This window comes from Alosa sapidissima, chromosome 19 (assembly GCF_018492685.1).
Source record: "Alosa sapidissima isolate fAloSap1 chromosome 19, fAloSap1.pri, whole genome shotgun sequence".
Classification (NCBI taxonomy): domain Eukaryota; kingdom Metazoa; phylum Chordata; class Actinopteri; order Clupeiformes; family Clupeidae; genus Alosa; species Alosa sapidissima.
Window position 1 is genome coordinate 13750218 of NC_055975.1, and position 18755 is coordinate 13768972.

The 18755-nt window shown below is 41.0% G+C and overlaps 2 protein-coding genes across 3 annotated transcripts; one reads left to right on the forward strand and one right to left on the reverse strand.

Annotated features, from left to right (window-relative positions):
• Positions 1 to 391: 391 nt before the first annotated feature.
• Positions 392 to 8477, reverse strand: gckr (glucokinase (hexokinase 4) regulator). The gene is made up of 20 exons (XM_042073279.1): positions 8357 to 8477; positions 7740 to 7883; positions 7105 to 7260; positions 6885 to 6953; positions 6651 to 6719; positions 6380 to 6453; positions 6133 to 6199; positions 5013 to 5066; positions 4788 to 4882; positions 4444 to 4549; positions 4048 to 4166; positions 3818 to 3916; positions 3550 to 3647; positions 3233 to 3309; positions 2969 to 3065; positions 2513 to 2610; positions 2327 to 2407; positions 1966 to 2115; positions 1510 to 1644; positions 392 to 1035 (listed from the first exon to the last, which is right to left on the reverse strand). Exons 2-20 carry the CDS (start codon positions 7791 to 7793, stop codon positions 910 to 912), a joined length of 1824 nt encoding a protein of 607 aa, XP_041929213.1. The 5' UTR covers positions 7794 to 7883; positions 8357 to 8477; the 3' UTR covers positions 392 to 909.
• A 76-nt stretch (positions 8478 to 8553) lies between these two features.
• On the forward strand, positions 8554 to 18705 carry fndc4b (fibronectin type III domain containing 4b). 2 transcript variants are annotated; one of them, XM_042073280.1, is made up of 7 exons: positions 8554 to 9065; positions 12950 to 13000; positions 13794 to 13909; positions 14144 to 14348; positions 14623 to 14712; positions 16212 to 16348; positions 17133 to 18705. In XM_042073280.1, the coding sequence occupies exons 1-7, from the start codon at positions 8999 to 9001 to the stop codon at positions 17172 to 17174; spliced, it is 708 nt and encodes a 235-aa protein (XP_041929214.1). In that variant the 5' UTR covers positions 8554 to 8998; the 3' UTR covers positions 17175 to 18705. The 2 variants fall into 2 exon arrangements, with proteins under 2 accessions (XP_041929214.1, XP_041929215.1); XM_042073281.1 differs by lacking the exon at positions 12950 to 13000.
• The last annotated feature ends 50 nt before the right edge of the window (positions 18706 to 18755 follow it).

An 18755-nucleotide genomic window follows, 5' to 3' on the forward strand; every position in this document is an offset into this window, starting at 1 on the left:
ATATGTAGAACTCAAAGAAGGTGAAAGTTAAAGGCAACATTCCCCCCTTTTTATTATTTTTCATTCCATAAAGTTTCAGTTCTGAAGTTATGAGTATGCAACACAGGCCCTGATAATAAGACCCTTATGGGCAATTGGTTGGGCAGACAAATCCTGTTTTAATCCATTCACTCAACTAACAGACTGTGTTGAATTATTACTCGTCATGTGACCTGTCTTTCACAGGTATCCTGAGGTTATGTTGAGTAGGCCCACGTTTTTCATTTACAGACTTTGGTACCCCTGTTCAAATATACTGATCTAATGCCTTTATTAAAGGCACACTATGCAGGTTCAACTATTTTTGGCGACTGTAGAGCTCCCCCCAGAGTCACAATATATTTATATTTACTCTGCCGTTGTAAATAGCCTACTTCTCATGGCTTGTTCCCCCTATACACAATGAAAATGCTTTTTACTGTGGAGGTGATGGATTAACAGCAACAGGCAAAATCTCCAAAGACCTTTGACAAGGTAATGTTATCCGATTCTCACAAGATGTCTTCGGGGCTATTCTTGAAGTTGCACCGCTGTTCTGTGGCTATGCTAGGTGAAAGATTCCCCGATAACAGATTTGTTTACCATCAAAGTGGCTTCGTAAAGGTTATATTAAGGTGAAAATCTTGCATAGTGTACCTTTAATGTACTAATCTAGTGATATTTATTTCTTACATATAAGTGGTACATGTTGTAAATTAAACAATTATATTGCACTATACATTATGTAAGTCTAATGTAAGAAAGCATATTGTTTTAAACACACCACAAAAAATGCAAACAAACATATAAAATGATATTCCTGACACGTGTTGTGATCAGCCAAGCTTAACACAAAGAGCCCTGTCAGGTTATTTCAGTTTGGGAGTGCAGTTAGTGGCGTCCAGAGGTCAGACAGGTCTCCACAGCATCCCTAACCACAGAGCACTCTCTCAGCTGCGCCTGTGCCTGTGACACTGAGCAGCCCGTCTGGAGAACCACCAGAGCCGTCGGAACCACCTGGCAAAGGGACAAAGACCAATAAAGGTTAAAGGAAAAGGGAACTAATTAACATGGACACCAATGCAGTGATGTCTTCTATACCAATTGCCATATATTGTATGAACCTCATGGTTTCGCTTTGTGGCAGTAGTCCTACGTGTTTACCTGTGGGTGGCAGTGTCAGTTTCCCGCACACTTCTACATTACAGATGAAACATTAAATGACCCAAAAGGAATTGCTTCCAAAATATCGGTGGGCTTGGGAGTACAATAAAATGATCAATTGAACAGTACCATCTAGCCAGTAAAAGTCACTAAACTGTAAATACACTGATTAAATTCCAGTTGAGGTCTTGTATTTGTCTGTTTCCAGATGGATGTTTGCCAAAGTGTATTTGATAGTCCTTAAGAAATGATATGTCCTGCGGCAGGCCCTTTAGGGACCACTTAAAAGTGAATCAGATCGAGGTGATCTATTATGATGCCTTATACCCTGTCGCTCGTGGTGGCTGCCTGCGTGTGTCTGCTGACATCTGCCGTGGCCATCTCCTTAGTAAGCTCCTCCGCTCCATAGAGGACTCTAAGGAGGGCTCTCTCTCCCTGCGTCCACTGGCAACCTGTGAACCTCTGAGAACCAGAGACAGCTCATTCACTTCAGCAAAAAATAACATCATGTATGTCGGACAGGTGAAAAAAATGGACAGCATATTTTAGAACAATCAACAGTCATCTGTGATTCAAGAAAGTATAATACTGGTATCTTACAGTATGGCTGTACCTAATTTACTTTTTAGCATTTTATCATTTTATCATTTCTTTTCTATCATTATTACTCTTGTTTTCTTTTTCTAGGCCAATGAACAGTTATTACTTAGAATGAAGGTTAATTCTCTCTTCATGAGCTATCAGCCTGACATCTTGGCCGCAGGGTTCATTAGAATGTTTTACCTGTAGTATGCCTATGGCCCTTCTGTACAGCTTGCTGTTGGTGACCTTGAGATCTATCATGTAGTTTTTATAGACTTTCCCCTTTAAGATGTGAGCACCTGTGCTGATTCCATTCAGCATCCACTTTGTGGAGAGTTCCCACTGTAGCCTCTGAATGAACAGGGAACAGGCAAGTGGGAAAGGGAATCGTAAAATGGGAATCCTTAAACGATAACCACAAGAACACTAGAGGGGTTATAATGGGAGATATTTCAAGAAATGTTTTATTCATGAAGTAATTGATATCTCGAAGAATGAGGCCCCAGCATTGAGCATAATGTCGAGATGTGTTTGCGTTGTGTTGTGGATGTGCTGTAGGTACCATGAAAAAATCATCATCTGCATCTGATGGGGTCCAACTAATTTTAAGGACTTTTGAGTCAAATATGTTGTTGATGTTCACCTGAAATTAAAAAAGAAAACTTGATTACTTTCACCACAAATAGTACAAATGATAGCATTAACAACTGGACCTGGAAGTGGGTTGGCTGTAAATGCTTATACTCACAGGAAAACAGTGTCCTTTGTATTCATGACAAATTGCTTGCACATTTGAGGTCTTCTTTTTCACTTGTCCAGCTAATTTCTCAACATCGCCAAAATCATCTGATTCACATTCAAATAATATTGCAAAAGTATATTAACAAAAGGATAAATATATTTTTTTTAAATAATGGTCATGCAGTCTGGTCAAGGTCCTATACTGTAACTCTATGTTGAGTTAGACGCTATGTTAAATTGGCTTACAGTAGCGTTACTTTCTGGGCTTAATATGTGAATGGAAACATATGTGTTCTTAAATAGAAAAGAAAACATCTATATAGATATTTTAATCTCATGGTAACAAACCATAAATACATACTGTTAACTTGCATGGTCACCACACAATTGTAGACTGTTCTTGGTGATCTTAGGCTTCAGAATAATGTTATACGTAGAACATATTAATCTCTTTCTGTCTTACCATCCACAGTAAATATGAAGATAACTGTGTCATTCTCTCCTATGAGGGGCAAGATAGTGCTCACAAAGTCCTTGTGGTCAATACAGAATTGTGGACCCTAGAAATGGAGTGTGAACCAGAATGAAGGATGGAAAAAAGAGATAGAACTGGTGAATGGGGTTTAAATGTGCTTTAGTTTACTATAAGTCATAAAGATAATTGAGTGTTTTAGAGCAAAAACACCCATTATGCAATATTGTACATTATGGACTGAATTATACAAACCAGAGAGGACAAATTTCCCTCTTTATTGTTCATTTCACTGAAACCCCCGTACATAAAACCTCTAATGTCTTGAAAGTCTGAAGAAAAACAAACCAATAAAACTGCATCAGTTCATTGAATAATCAGTGCCACAAACATCAGTAAAGCCAAACCATTTGACCTACTAGAATCCTGCCTTTATGAACATCATACCATACAGAGATGTCCTGGTTAAGATGCTCCTGACCCATTCATATATCAGAGGTCTCAGAAGTGAGTGGTCACTACATTCATCTTGATTAGCATGTCAGTGATGTCTAATCTATCGAGCTGCGTACCTGCTCCGAATGTGGGGACGCACTCACTCGCGTCAATAATTCCCATAATTCCCAGAGTTTTCCAGCCGAGGTAATAAACATGCCCCTCCTTCTGTAGGCTGATCACACACACACACACACACACACACACACACACACACACACACACACACACACACACACACACAAACACACACACACACACACACACAAATGAGTCATCCACAATTTCAGGAAGCCTGAAGCTTCTGTGATGGGGGGCTGCTTACCTGCTTATTCTCTGTCTTACCTAGTTCCGGCTTTTCCAACCACACTGGCCAACTCATTGGTCTTACAGTATGTCATTTCATGAACCTTCTCATAATCTCTGATGCAGTCCAACACAGCTCTGTTTCCCCAGCAAGAAAATCAAGTTAAAAGAACCACATTAAATATTCCTATCGATTTCAGTGCACTAGGGTGATGTGCATTGGAATCATACAAATAGAGCTTCTGAAGTCAGCTGGCTGCTGGACCTACTGGCGATTGATCTCCACATGGCTATGGACCGCTCGGTGCCCCAGCAGGAGCACACTCTCCAGCAGGACCTTTGTGGCCGTGCCCCCTTTCATCCGAGACGAGCCACTGATGGCCTCAGGCTTCAAAGGGAAATCAGAAATATACAATGGTGACTTCAATTAACGCAAATACACAGTATTAGCCATGTAGAGTGATGATAATGGCGGCCGCCCACTTGTGTCCTGTGATATGGCAAAGCTTTTTATAACTTTGAACCACAGCTCCGCTGACACATGATACATTTTGGTTGCTGGGATACTCAGGGTTACGTGATCTCACTCCATTCTCATCACTCTTCATAGCTTGAGATTACAGACAGCACAATACATTGTAGTTATGAATTTTACATTGGCCTACCCCAACCACTGGGTTTAGAACAAAAGCTCTCTGAGCCCTCTGCAAGTCCAGCATCCTCTCCGTGACCTGTCTGAAAGTATGTGGCCACCCTTGGATAGGCTCATTCCTGGTGAAAGATTAATAATCGAATATGAGAAGACACCCGAGGTAAAAGTGCACAACAATTTCCATTAAATCTCCATTTAAAAAAAAAAATCTAAATATCTGTCTTCATTATTAGCTAATAAACATCATCAATTTGCTCATCTAATCCAATCTAATTTGTTTAATATCCGTGCTGACATCCTCACCACCACCATCATTGTTTTGGTCATAATTATTGTGTCACATCCTGTTTGTCGTACCTTGCCATGTGTGCAGGGTTGAATCCTATCAGCACAGGCGTGAGCATGTCCAGATTGTTCAAGCAGAAGTCGAGCTGGCCAGCAACAAATGGTGCCTTCATCATGAATATAAATTAAAGTCCATTACAAAGCAGATACAAACCGGTAGTTTTGCTTACACTAACCAAGGGAGTGATAAAGGGCCTACTCCACTGTGTTACCAGAATCCTGAACCATGAAACCTACCGATAGACCACAGGAAATTCCAATGAAGAGAACATGCTTCCTTCCAACACAAGCCTGTAGAAGAAAAAAGAACAAGTCATTCAGTGCGGTAGTGTGGCTGGGCACAACACTAATGATCCACAATGTCTGGAGTGCAAGCCTCTTTCAGGATAGGAGGTGCACGGCTACCCATCCACCTTACAGGGTTGATTGCAGATGCTAAGTGTTCCATGCCTCCTAGGCATATATGCCTTTAATGCCTTTTACAAATCAAATGAAACTGAAAATCTAGAGCCAAGAAGTGGAGCAGATCTCAGCCTAATTTTTTGGCTCAGGTTTGGTAATGACTCATCATTGTGGAGGCGTAATGAGATCATCATGAGATAATTAGGTTTTTTATTAGGCTTTAAGGTCCTAAAAAGCAGATAATACAAACATCTAAAACTACACCAGAGACTTTCTAATGAGGAGACACAGCACTCAAAAAATCCTCCGTAGAAATGGATGGGGTTAGTTTGTAACACTAATATGGCAGTTGTCTACACATTTCCCACCCTTCCGCGGCAAAACGTCAATATGTGAATATATTGAGCCAATCATGTGTTGTGTTGTAAATACACTGAGCCAACACCAAGTGGTGTGTTGTGAAGATATCGTGCCAATCATGTGTTGTGATCTCACCGCTGGAGCAAGATTGGTGTCGTGAAGCCTTGCGCACGTGCATTTCTGCCGAAATAGATGCCCGATAAGTGCCCAAAAAGCGTTGCAATATGGCCGCCGAGTGGAGGGATTTGCCTAAAAGGACTTTGACTACAGTAAGTGGCAACCTCGACAACATACACAAAGCAGTTCATATTTCTTGACATGAGGAATATTATCATGAGGCCATTCTGTTCTGGATGCTCTGTTTCATGAATATGATATTCATCCACCAAGCTGTCTTTGTCTCTTTCCCACCCTCCTCTCTTCCTCTCCTTTCATCCTCTGATCTTCATTTCAGTCCTCTTATTTTGTCTTTTCTTATTTTTGACCCTCACTTCACCTCACCCATCCAACCTGCCTTCTGCTCTCCTCTTTTAGGTGTTTAGCTTGAATCCTTTTCTCCCTTTTCTCCCCCTCTCCTTCCCTCTCTCCTCCTCACCTCCTTCAGCACTTGTGCTCCCAGTGAGGGAGAGTCCTCTGGCGCCTCCTGAGAGGTCAACAGTGCCCTGTGGAGGTGTGGATGTCATTACAATGGTACACCATACACACTCACAACACATTCAGTAAGAGGGTGTTAATGCTTGCAAGCCTCAGAATATATCAATCAGTAATAATCAAGCGAGACAGCAATGAATAAATGTAAAAATGTCATGGAAACATGCTGAATTTCAGAAGAGGTTACTTACTTGTCACCTCCAGCAATAATGTAAGAGTACACTGGCTTTTGTTGATGCCATCCAAGCATCCTGTTGAATGTGTTCTATAGACAAGATGAGTCATTCATTTTTATTTCTAAAAAGTCAGGGGGTGTGTTGCACCAGTAATTATTAAATTGAGCATAGTTTATGGCTAATTAAGCATATTTTATGGCTAAAACAAAAGTGATATACAACATAATTAATGTTAAAATGCAATGATTTTATAAAATTGAAAATAAATGTATACAAGATAATTTACCGCTAAAAGAAAAGCAATACGGCCAGATGTCCCACATCCACTGAGGACGATTAAACTGTCATCTGGTTCCTAAATAAAAATAACAGGGAAATTCTGATTTAATAAAAATAAATTATATATGTACAAAATATACAAACAGAATATAGTATATAGTATACAAAACAGAAGGTTAATTCTTTACAGATCTGTTTGTAGCCATATGCTTTTCTGTAGCAAACAGAAGATCTTACCCACCCTGAGAATTGTTTTCACCCTGTCAGCCACATCCACCAGAATTTGTATCACAGACTCACTGTAGAGTCTCTGCAGAAACATTGCACCAAATGTTATATTTAAGGCAAGAAATGTCGCATGACACATCTAACACACACATCTTTCTGTGATGTTGTGCAGCTGTTGCTTCAGTACATAGCTGTCACTGGGCTTTTGTCAAAGTCCTGACCTTAGTCCTGACCTTAAACTCTGCGTCTGGCTGCAGGTCTCCCTGGAATACCTCAGCATCACACTCCTGCAGGACACGCACAATCTGCTGCGGCCCCGCCCTGTCTATGTCAAGGGACAGCGGATTGGACTTCTCCGTGACGGGCAGTGGTGACTCGTAACCTGGAGACTGACAGGGTGCCTCTGTTACTGTCAAGGTTTGATCTGTGCCATGTCAACTCACAGCTGTGTCTCCTTGTTAATGTCACTCTCTGCTGGCAGAGGCCAGGCCAGCCAGATTTGTTATTTAAAGAAAAGCCATAAAGGTGTAGGAATGATATAGTTACAGTATCTACAGACAACAAAAGAGATTGGTAGCAGTTGGCACCAGAGAAAATGTCAATACTGTATTTGACCGTTTGAGTGCTTGCAGCAGTAGTGATGGTTAACTGATTCTCAGCTAATTTCACACAATTTGCAAGCCTTAGCACTTTCACATAGCAACAGTGTACAAAATGTAAAGAAATTATGTACACAATTATAAGATAGTCATCTCACAAAAATCTATAGAGGAAAGGGTCTATGGGAAAATGCAGCTAGGTTACTCAATACTTTTCTTTATTGTCAGTGCACAGAAATCAGACATTACCTCCCATTATCAGACATTACCTCCCATTCTTGTGCAGCTCTAGCCCTGCTGGCTTTCTCCTGGTCTCCTGGCATTGCACATGTGCAGTAAGAATACAGTTTGCTGGAACAATTTCTGCTGTTAGCCACTCACAGGTCGTATGTGGTGTGGTGGGGTTTCAAATGCTGGTTTATGTGACAATAGAGGAACAACCACTAGTCACTGGAGATTCAAAATGAAAGTCCAGAGTTCACCAAATGCTCTTTGATCTACAGTAGCCCAGCCTGAAGGCTACCACATGATTCAGGCAGAGCTGAGGTGTGGCAGATAGGCAAAACAGGAGCAATTTATATCATATCAGATAGTGTAGCATGAACTGAATGCAATTATCTACTGTCATAGATCATTTTGTAAGTGTACAGCTTATGTGGCGGACAATAATCAATTCTAATTGTATTAGAATATAATACAATTTGTCTTATCACCATGTCAAATCTCGTCCATTCACATAGAATATAAACTATTGCATCTTGTAAATAAGCAAGATGTGTCACAGATACTGTCAGCATCACAGAGCGTGGACCATCCGTCAGACTGACAGATTTATGGAGAAAAATTCGCCAATGAAGACTGTGGCGACGAGCGAGACCCAACCCACCTGTGGGAGGTGATCCGCGTGTTCCGCAGAGGACTCGGATAGCGGTGGGTTTGAAGCTATTGATATGCTGGAGGCGTACAGGCGCATCGCGCACTGGAGAAATAGTTGAGAGAAAACACTGCGTGCGCAATACAGGGCTTTGGACGCCATTTGAGTGTTCGCCATTCCTCATGCGTGGTCAGTTTGTATCAGATTGTGTTACACCTTCATCAAAATGATAGCTGACCCGGTTCGGGTCCAACCCGAAAGACCCCTACGAGATTTGCTATTTAGGTCGGCGCTATTACCGGAGTTCTGTCATAATGGAAACCACCGGCAGTGTGCGTAATTGTTGTGACAGAGACACAACTGGTCCCATTCACTGAAACAGCAAAAAACTCGGAGCAGCTGCCGATAAATACGAATGGACATATTCTTGGAACCGGATATCCAGAAGGTCAGCTGTTCGAACCAGTGGGTGACATTTGTATGACGGTGAGATGAGCGAGTCTGAACTTCAGCCTAATCACGAAACGACGGTATCGTTACCGATATGATGTCGTACTGAAGAGCACTGCAGGCGGTTAAAAGGATGGAAAGGTGAAGGACGCGTCCCTTTGAGTTTTTCTTAACCAACTGCGGAGCGACAGTGCTTTGTGGAAAATGACACCCATTCTTCTACATGTGATTTTTATGCTGTGTGGAGGTCATATACTTCATGCAGGGGCAAGTAAGTAGACCAGTACGTTCCCCATCTATCAATCATTGAGTCTTACATTCACTTTATTCCTTGTCTTCCCATCCCTCTGATGCCCATCAGAGTTATAATGTGCATTCTAATGCAGGTGTATTGAGGATGATTAAAAGGAAAACACTACCTGGTTAAACTTCTATTATATCTACCAGTCAACATACAATACAGTTCTGGTTAAGTTGCAACACCAGCTATTTAGCCAATTCCAGAACACATATATTGTGCCGGCCAGCCATTAGAGTAATGGGGCTTGCCTTTAAGCGCCTTGGATTTATTGTGTGTGTTTGTGTTTATGTGTGCCTGAAGGTGTGTGGATGAGGCTGTGGCAGGGTGGGGTAGGGGTAGGGGTTTGGGGGTAGGGGAGTGAAATGTGTGAAAGTGTCCACTGTAAATCACATGAAGTCATGACACGTAACAGCTGCCAAGTCAATTGAAGTGTGTTACCTGATTCTGTCACAAACTCAGTTGCTCTTACAGAAATACTTGCTATAAAATGACAGCATCATTAGTGCTCTGTTAGCACTCACACATGGTTAGATCTAAGCAGCCTAGACAAACCTTTTTCCTATATATCATACAGTATTTATTTCTGTCTTAATGATATTTGTGTGCTTCATAATGTAGAGGGTGTATCAGTGACAAAAAACCAAGGGCAGACTTGGGCACGCTCTCTTCAAATGTAATTGATGTACTCACTTATCAGAAATGAGTGAGCATGGTGCTCGCTCATGTTTAAAGTGCATTTAGTGGATTGCAGCGCAGTGCCAGCCAGCTCAATATTCATCCACACGGCTGCCAGAACCCGTTTATCAATCAGTGGGAGCGCTTAAAGAACCTGCACTCACATTTAAGATCAGCATTTTTAGTGGACCACTTTATGGCCTGTGGGGTCTGGTCTGTTTACCCCTGTCACAGATGACAGAATCTTATTCAAGAGTGGCCTATGTGGGTCAACAGTCAAATATGAGTGTTGCTATGCAGAGTTGAGAAAACAAATAAACAGATGCTAATAATCCTTTTTATGATGTACAAATAGAAATATGGTGATGTTGAAGGAGATGCAGAGCTCATTCTTACAGAGCTGCCAGTATTGAGAGCAACCATATCAACGGATATCCTGTCTCTGCTGAATTACTGAAGCTAAGCAGGTGTGGTTAGTACTTGGAATCTCTGCAGACCCCTCACATCCTGGTCACAAGCTGTTCAACCTCCTTCCCTCTGGTAGGCGATACAGGGCACTGTTCGCCAAAACCAGCCAACACAAACACAGCTTCTTTCCCCAAGCAGTCACTCTGTTGAACGCTCCGAAATAGCCCCCGCCCATACACTGAACAAAGTCAATCAACACTGTTCTGCTCATCTACCTCATGCATACTTCAGTCTTACACAATTACAATATTGTTATTAGTACATTATCATTGCACTGAACTGCACTATATTTAAATTTAAATCTTAAGACTCAGACTATACTGATATTGTATATTTTTATATTGTATATTGTATTTTGCCTGTGCCTATTGAAGTGTCCACGACCATGGCAACCCCCATGGCAATCCCAATGCCCCAGTGCAGTGATGGTGTACTATAGGAGATGCCGTCCTTCGGATGAGATGTTAAACCGAGGTTCTGACTCACTGTGGTCATTAAAGATCCCATGGCACTTATTGCAAAAGAATAGGGGGGCCCCCGGTGTCCTGGCTAAATTCCAAACCTGACTCACTCAATCTGCCCCCCTAATCATACCTTAGTGTAATTGGCTCATTCTCCACCTCAAGTTGGTGTGTGGTGAGCGTTCTGGTGCATAATGGCTGCCGTGCATCACCCAGGTGGGTGCTACACATTGGTAGTGGTTAGTGAGGTTCCCCCCTTCACTGTGAAGTCCTTTGTCTAGATAAGTGCTATATAAATGTAACATGTTGAAAACCACATGTGCTACCTTGATGGACTCTGTCTTAATCTGGGAGTCATAGTGTAATCAATTGCAGGTCTTTAGAGCCAGGCTGAAGGTATTGTTAGCCAGTCAGGTGATTGACAGCAGGTAAAAGAGGATGTATTTTTGTTTGAGAGTAGGCTGGTCTCTTGGCTCTTAATGCTTTCCCCATCACTGTATCAGGACAACCAGTTAATGAATTTAACAAAAGGTGGTTTTCCACTGCAGGAGATGGTGGGCCATTTTGGGGTGGCCTGCACCTTTGTGTGTGTTTGGACCACAGAAACCACCTCTGTACCTTTTTCTTTCAGGGCTGATTTTAGAGAAGAGATAAGTACCTGTTTCCAGATAGGTACCTCTGAGTGGCCCTGAAACTGCTGGATTGTGTTATCAGAGATGTTTCACACTTATTGGTTAAATGCAACATGAGTGAAAGACTATGACCAGTGCCATTTTGGAAAGCAGCAGAAATATATTTTACCAGACAATACACAGTGAATGCGGCAAAGGGATTGTAGCTTACAGAGATAGCATTGTGAGGCAACTGTCACTGACTAAATACATAGACAAAACAACAGCTGAAACACAGGCATTAATTAATCACCTGCAAAACTTAATTTCTCACCCGAAATTGGAATAAAAAAAATTAAAAAAAGAAAAACAAAAGAAAAAGAAGATCATTCATCCATCCATTCATTCATTCAGCATTCATTCAACCAGCTAGCTCTGACAAGTACGAGTAGTACAAGATATACATCATTGAATAGGTGAACGAGAGGTGTTTTTGTAAGTGGTTGTTTATCATCTATGTTATATTATTTTACGTTTAACCCACAGTATATGTGTATGTATGATCTACAATTTTCTTGAAAGAATGTAGTCTTTTAACTAATGCCAGTCACTGAGACCTGAAAAAAATATTTGATTAATAATTTATCATACAACAGGACAACTTTTTGGAAGATAAGTTTATTTACCGTCTACCCCAGACTTAGATAAGAGGATGACGCAGTCAGATGGACACTGTACAGCCTAACTTTGCATAATTCACTAGAAATTATGGCTCCTTTTTAGCCTATAGCTAACTGGTCTAACCCAGTTCCAATCAATTTCTCGGGTTGAAATCATTCAATAACATTAGCAAGAGCAAGTTACATACAGTGCAGATATTATTCAGCTTAATGTCATTACAATGGGTAGGAGTGGTAGTTTTTAGGAGTGCTGGGCCCAACTTAGAAGTAATCAGAAAAGGAGAAAAGGCTGCACTTTGCATACATCAATCTTTTTATTGCACAGACACGTTTCGGCGTAGTAATTTCTTCAGTGTACTTCGAGCCCACTTTCGGCACTACGCCGAAACGCATCCTATAAAAGGACTGATATGCTAAGTGCAGCCTTTTCTCCTTTTCTGATATTCTACATAACAATTAATTCAACTCAGGTCTACCCTTTTAAGACCCTACATAGATCATACTGTGTGCTTACAAATGCATTACAATTAACTAACCCATATTTTACTCTTTTGACACGACTGCATATTTTAAGAGGGAAGGAACACTTACCTACTCTATATGGGCCCAAGTGCTCAATAAAAAGAGCTTAAAAACAAGCATTAGCACTCTATTGAAATCCTCTTTGATCACAGTAGTTCTCTTTATAAATTTAAACAGCAATATATTTGCAAATATATCATTCAGCACAGGTTACCACATACAATTCAATTAAGTATATGGTACTTATAAAGTTCTGAATCAAGTATTTAGGATAACAAGTTTTGTGACTTGACAATAGATTTTGCTTGACAATAGATTTAATAAAACATATGCCATGGTATGATTGTTCAGAGAAGAACTTTATTTTCAATTTACTCACAGACTTACCGGCTTAGAGTGTGACTCACAGAATCTGACACTGAAATGTTACATTTTAGATACAACCCACTGCCTTCATTCATCCCACTTCAAAATTGATTTTAAAGAGAGTAAGTAGCAATGTTTGATTTTAAGCATCTTTCAGTGTTAATATGTTGTCTAAACCAAACAGGCCTAAGGCAGACACTGGCCCAGGGCAGATTAAAGGCCTAGTCATCTCCTTGGCAGCGGTGCCCTCTCAGGTACTGCAGAGATATGTCTGCTAGCACTGCAGTGGTCCTGCCTTTGCAATTACTGGATAGAACATGAATGGAAAAGGGAATATATTTGCATAATGACCCTACATGACAGCTTTAGCTAAATAAAGAAGCTGTTCCATATTCATCACCCCATGATATGCCCAGGCCCTTTTTATTCTGGCCTGATGACAGCTGCAGACTGGGATGTTTTTGAGAAAGAAGCTGTGGCATTGGAGCCGGATTATTTTTACCTTCAAAACACAGTGACAGAGACACTATAGAGACATGTCAGCTAACACTGGTGTGTGCGCTGCCTGATCATCCCCTGCTGTTTTCTGTAATGTCATCCTTTCAAGTGAACAACAGACTGCTCTGATTCAGAACTGAGAATGTGCCGTAGAACGCCATGAAGACAGATTTCACACTGAACACAGTGAATCACACAGTGTTTGAGACTATAAACTGTGTGTTTTGTTTTTACTTGTAAGCTGCTTCAAGGTAACCTTGACGGGGGGTTTATTGCAGGACAAAGGGGACTTACTCACCATAGCCTGCTGAAAATGAGTGGAAGATGTCTATGATGTGGTAATGAGCCAGTGAAGGACATGACATTGTGATTATGGTTTTGTTATCTTCAAAGTCCCTTTGTCCTCCTCTCCATCAGATCGGCCTTCCGCCCCCATCAACGTGTCCATCACACACCTGCGAGCTGACTCGGCGACCGTGTCTTGGAACATTGTGGATGGAGATGTTGTCATTGGTTATGCTATCTCACAGCAGGTTAGTGCGAGATCTGGAAACTGGCTGTGTCCTAGGGGGCAAATCGAATTGCTTCCTGGGCTGTGACCTTGAATAACTGAGTTTTTTAGATTAGATTTGAGATTTAAGTTTTAAAAAGAAATGTCTTTGTGTGTGTGTGTGTGTGTGTGTGTGTGTGGGTACATGTATTTGTTTCCTCGGCTTGTGTGTCTGTGTGTATGCCTTATTGTGTGTGTCTGTGTGTGTGTGTGTCAGAGGCAGGATGGCTTGGCACAGAGGTTCATCAGAGAGGTGAACACCAGCAGCCGGGCTTGTGTGCTCTGGAACCTGGATGAGGATACTGATTACATCATTCAGGTCCAGTCCATTGGCCTGCATGGCGAGAGCCAAGCAAGCAAGAGGATCCATTTCAGAACACTAGAGGAGTCGGATCGCTTTCAGTCAAGCCTAATGGACCAAGGTACACATGAGATCAAAGGTCCACTTGACTTGCAAGGCAGACAGACTTGACAGGTTTCATTAGGGATCTAAAGCACATGGATTGTTAGTCAGGATGGCTGCCTGTTAACGTTCACCCAAACAAACATTTTATGGTATAAATTGAGTAAAATGCAGAGGTGGTGAAGTGTCAATACAAAAGCTAGAATGCAGGTTATTTTTTTCCTTGCTTCTCACAGTTTCATGTGTGCCTTATTCATATTGGCTTTCCCTTCTCCTGTGTTACTCTGATTTAGATGACCCTTCAGTGGAGGGCCTGGACATGTCCAGACAGCTGCAGACTGGAGAGATGGTCATTATTATGACAGTACTAATCATGTGGGCAGGTAAACACCCATGCAGATCTTAGTGGACAACACTAGTCCTGCCTTGGCACTCCAATAATGAAAAGTTCCACCCTAATGTTTGCCAAAGGACTGTGGGGTTATCTTTTCAGCTTTTAAATTTCCATATTTTTTGTCAAACTTATACAGTTACTAATGTTTTGCTTTCTTATGGTATTTTGCTTTCTGACTTGCACACAATTTGCCACTCTTCTGTCTCTCACACATATGAATGTCCTTACCAGGGGTGGACAGTAACTGAGAACATTTACTCGATTACAGTATTTATGTATGATTTTTGAGTATCTATACTTTGAAACTTGTGACTTTTACTCCACTACATTTGAAAGATAAATACTATACTTTTGACTCCACTACATTTGAAATACGAGCATGAAGTACTCGTTACTTTTAACCACATTTGAGTCTTTGAATGCAATAATGCGATAGACCATCTTGAAGTTATTTTTTTTCAGTAGTCCAATTTGAACTTGCCTGAATTGGTTGTGGTAATGATGGTGACAATAGATTCTTCATCAGAACATCCTCCATGTAGCCTGGGAGAACTACACAAACCTGTTTGCAATAGATTCTTCATCAGAACATCCTCCATGATGTAGCCTGGGAGAACTATACAAAGTTTGCAATATTCTTCATCAGAATATCCTCCATGTAGCCTGGGAGAACTACACGAACCTGTTTGCAATAGATTATTCATCAGAACATCCTCCATGTAGACTGGGAGAACTACACAAACCTGTTTGCAATTGAGACTTGGGAAGTGGTCTGGTGTTATCCTACTCAAAATTGAGTTATCTGGTTTTGTATTTGGCAGTTAAAATGTTTTTAGATTTGTGAACAGAGAATGAATAATGATTTAAATTATATTATTGCATCCATTTGAACAGTTGCAAGGTTATGAAAATAGGTCAAATGTTTTTGTTGTATGTACTGTAAGTCCTAGTGACCAAATGATGTATACCCTATTACTGTAATGACCAAATAAACATTACATTACAATACATTAAAAAGGACAAATACTTGTACTTCTGAATACTTAAGTATTTTTAAAAGCAAGTACCAGTACTTATGTACTTCTGCTTATCTAAAAATCTGACTTAGCAACTTTCACTTGTATTGGAGTAATATTTGACAAGGTGTATCGATACTTTCACTTAAGTAAAGGAATTGTATACTTCATCCACCTCTGGTCCTTACTGGCAAAATTGGCACCTGTTGTGCGATCATACATCAGCTATCTATACTTGGCAGCCTCATGCTGAGATGCATATCACAGTGCTAAAGCCTTAAGTGAGGGCGCTCTGTGGGAATCCAGAAGGAAGAAAAACGACTGTCATGAGGGAACTTATGGCAAAAGAAACAGATTTTTCTGTTAGCTGGCAAACAGCTATTGGCTTGTCTAATGCCAATTGTTGAATTAAACATTTCATTCATACATTTCATTTGTTGAAATTAAATAATTGTCTCACCGTCTTTCTCAGCTGTCATAGCACTGTTCTGTAGGCAGTATGACATCATCAAAGACAATGACTCCAACAACCACAGCAAAGAGAAGGCCAAGCCCCCCTCAGAGCACAGTACTCCCGAGTACCACAATGGAGGCTTATTAGGCAGTAAGGTAAGTGAAGAGAACACCCTATAGGCCTAACTACATTTACAAATGTACTTAAAGAATCCTGCAAGCCACATGGTAACTAACAGCAAGACCACACAGGGCATGCAAGTGAATTGTTCCGTTCATGGAGCCAAAAATAGTTTTAGAAGACTGGTCTATTTTTTTTTTAATATAAAATAGTAAAAGCCAATTGTTGCAACATATGATCTGTCTACAGAAAAGTTTTGTGCCCGGTGTAGCCCTGCTGTAGAAGACTATTTGAACTCTTCAGATGAGGAGACACGGGGCAACTTTTTGAGCAATGTTGCTGGGCAACCACATAACCAGTTCCATTGATTCTGATTGGATGATCAAGACGATTTGCCCACTGATGATTAAAGTTCTCAAGAAAAGAAATTGTTGCCCAATATCAGTAGGAACAGGCCAGAACCACAATAATAAGGAACATTGCCCAGCAACATTGCTCAAAATGTTGCCCCCTGTATCAGCAGCTCTAGGTTAATTTTTTTAGAAACATGTGAAACAAGTTATGAGAAATAAGCAATGTGAACTTTCATGCAGTGTCCAATCCCTGCCTTCTATTCCAACTGTGTTTATCTGACATATCATTGTTACAGATGAGCTAAGAGCCTGAGCTAAGAGATAGTTAACAAAGAAGACAGAATATCAACGTTACATCTATGAATGTACTCTATGCATCATAGCACTAATCTAAAGATAAGTGACAAGTAATTATGTTCTGCAAACAGTATTGGTGATAATCTGTGATATCTGTGCTCTCTTACAGTTTCAAAGAACCACATCATCAATTAGTATCATCAAGGTCTGACCCAGGCCTCCACTAGGCCAGGGTTCTAGCTTAGCTCCTACCTCTACATTAGACCTCCAACTGACTTGAGCAACCACTTTTCGTACCAGGCTCTGACCCTGGCTACTACTAGCCACTTACCTGTCCCAGCCCCAGAGGTGTGGCTCAGACACCTGCTTGGCACATGACCCTGTCACCTCACACAACGGCTCCAGTGTCCTCCCACCTGACCAGGCCTCCTCTGACATGACCCCTGGAGCTATGTGATCCTGCAGGCTACTCTTAGTCAAGCAAGGAAGGGATCGCCTGATCCTGATTCCCACCTGACCCAACAGCACTGGCTTGGCCCTTCCTGACCCCGTGCACAATCCCGATCAGTTCTTGAATCAGCTGAGCCAAACCCCTCCCACGAAAACTGGTGTGACCTTCTTGCCTGGGCAGAGTGCCACCTTATCTGGCCACTCAACTGCACGGCACTTTTATCTGGCTCATCACATTTTTTCATAATATGACTACTTAGGTTGCCTCAAGGCACACAGAACTGGGTTTGGGTGTCATGTCATGGATGCATCTAGCTGTGAACAGAGACATCTGAAGACATTTGAGTAGCCCACATGGACCCCACTTGAATTCCAAGTGGACCTACTTGTGTGTGTGTGTGTGTGTGTGTGTGTGTGTGTGTGTGTGTGTGTGTTTGTGTGTGTGTGTGTGTGTGTGTGTGTGTGTGTGTGTGTGTGTGTGTGTGTGTGACTTATTTTCGATCACACTCTGTATATTGTTATGTGGAGAGTAGAGTAGGCAAAGGAAACTACTTATGTGTGTGTTAATGAAACTATGGAGAAAACTGCCAGAATTCATATTTGCATTAAAACACTGTCTGATGAATGGATTGAGATGTGCCTGTCAGAAAATTGGGACTTATATGCTAAAATGGGCATTTTCAGAGAAACACTGTTGATGTTTTTGATGTTTACTAGAGAACAGAATAGTTAAACCTACTGTCTTAACATTGATAATCCAGATGGTTAATTTAGGCTAGGCCTATGTTACAGATTTCATTAAAGATGTGGGGTAAACAACCTTTTTAAGTATGTTGCACTTGTTCTGTACACACTAAAAGGACCTCTGGACAGTGGGACTTATTTTACCCATGTGGACATACAGTAAGGTCCACTAGTCACCACTTAAGGAAGTAAAAAGGAGGCCTAGAAGTAGTGTGTTTTGTTTTGTTTTTACAATAAGACCTTGTACCTCTGGCATTGCCTAGGCAAGTGATATTTTCAGGTCCTAAAATGTACATGCAAAAGTGTTAATAAATAATAAGCTACTTATATAATAAGTATATAAGTATAGAATAACAGTCTTTCATGGACATAGGCTACTTGTATTATTTTCACTCGCTTGGGGCTCCCATACTAGGCTACCTATGGAAATAGGCAGGTTAAATGACACAAAGTGCTTTTAAAATATATTTTTAAATTATGTATCTCATTATAATCACAGTTTGTATTGCTATGTTGTTTATTGAGTTATAAAATAAAGTCTTTGAGCTTACATAGATGGCGAAACTTCGTTCAAATGAGCCAATCAGATTTCCCACTT

Excerpts from the sequence above, each read along its gene's own strand:
- gckr (XM_042073279.1), bottom strand. The coding sequence starts at position 7,793 with ATGCCAGGAGACCAGGAGAAAGCCAGCAGGGCTAGAGCTGCACAAGAA. Across the intron at positions 3,917-4,047 it reads CATGTGGAGATCAATCGCCA|AGCTGTGTTGGACTGCATCA; the intron begins GTAGGTCCAGCA and ends CTGGGGAAACAG. Across the intron at positions 2,611-2,968 it reads CTTCATATTTACTGTGGATG|ATGATTTTGGCGATGTTGAG; the intron begins GTAAGACAGAAA and ends AATGTGAATCAG.
- fndc4b (XM_042073280.1), top strand. The coding sequence starts at position 8,999 with ATGACACCCATTCTTCTACATGTGATTTTTATGCTGTGTGGAGGTCAT. Across the intron at positions 13,001-13,793 it reads CAAAATTGATTTTAAAGAGA|ATCGGCCTTCCGCCCCCATC; the intron begins GTAAGTAGCAAT and ends CCTCTCCATCAG. Across the intron at positions 16,349-17,132 it reads GAGGCTTATTAGGCAGTAAG|TTTCAAAGAACCACATCATC; the intron begins GTAAGTGAAGAG and ends GCTCTCTTACAG.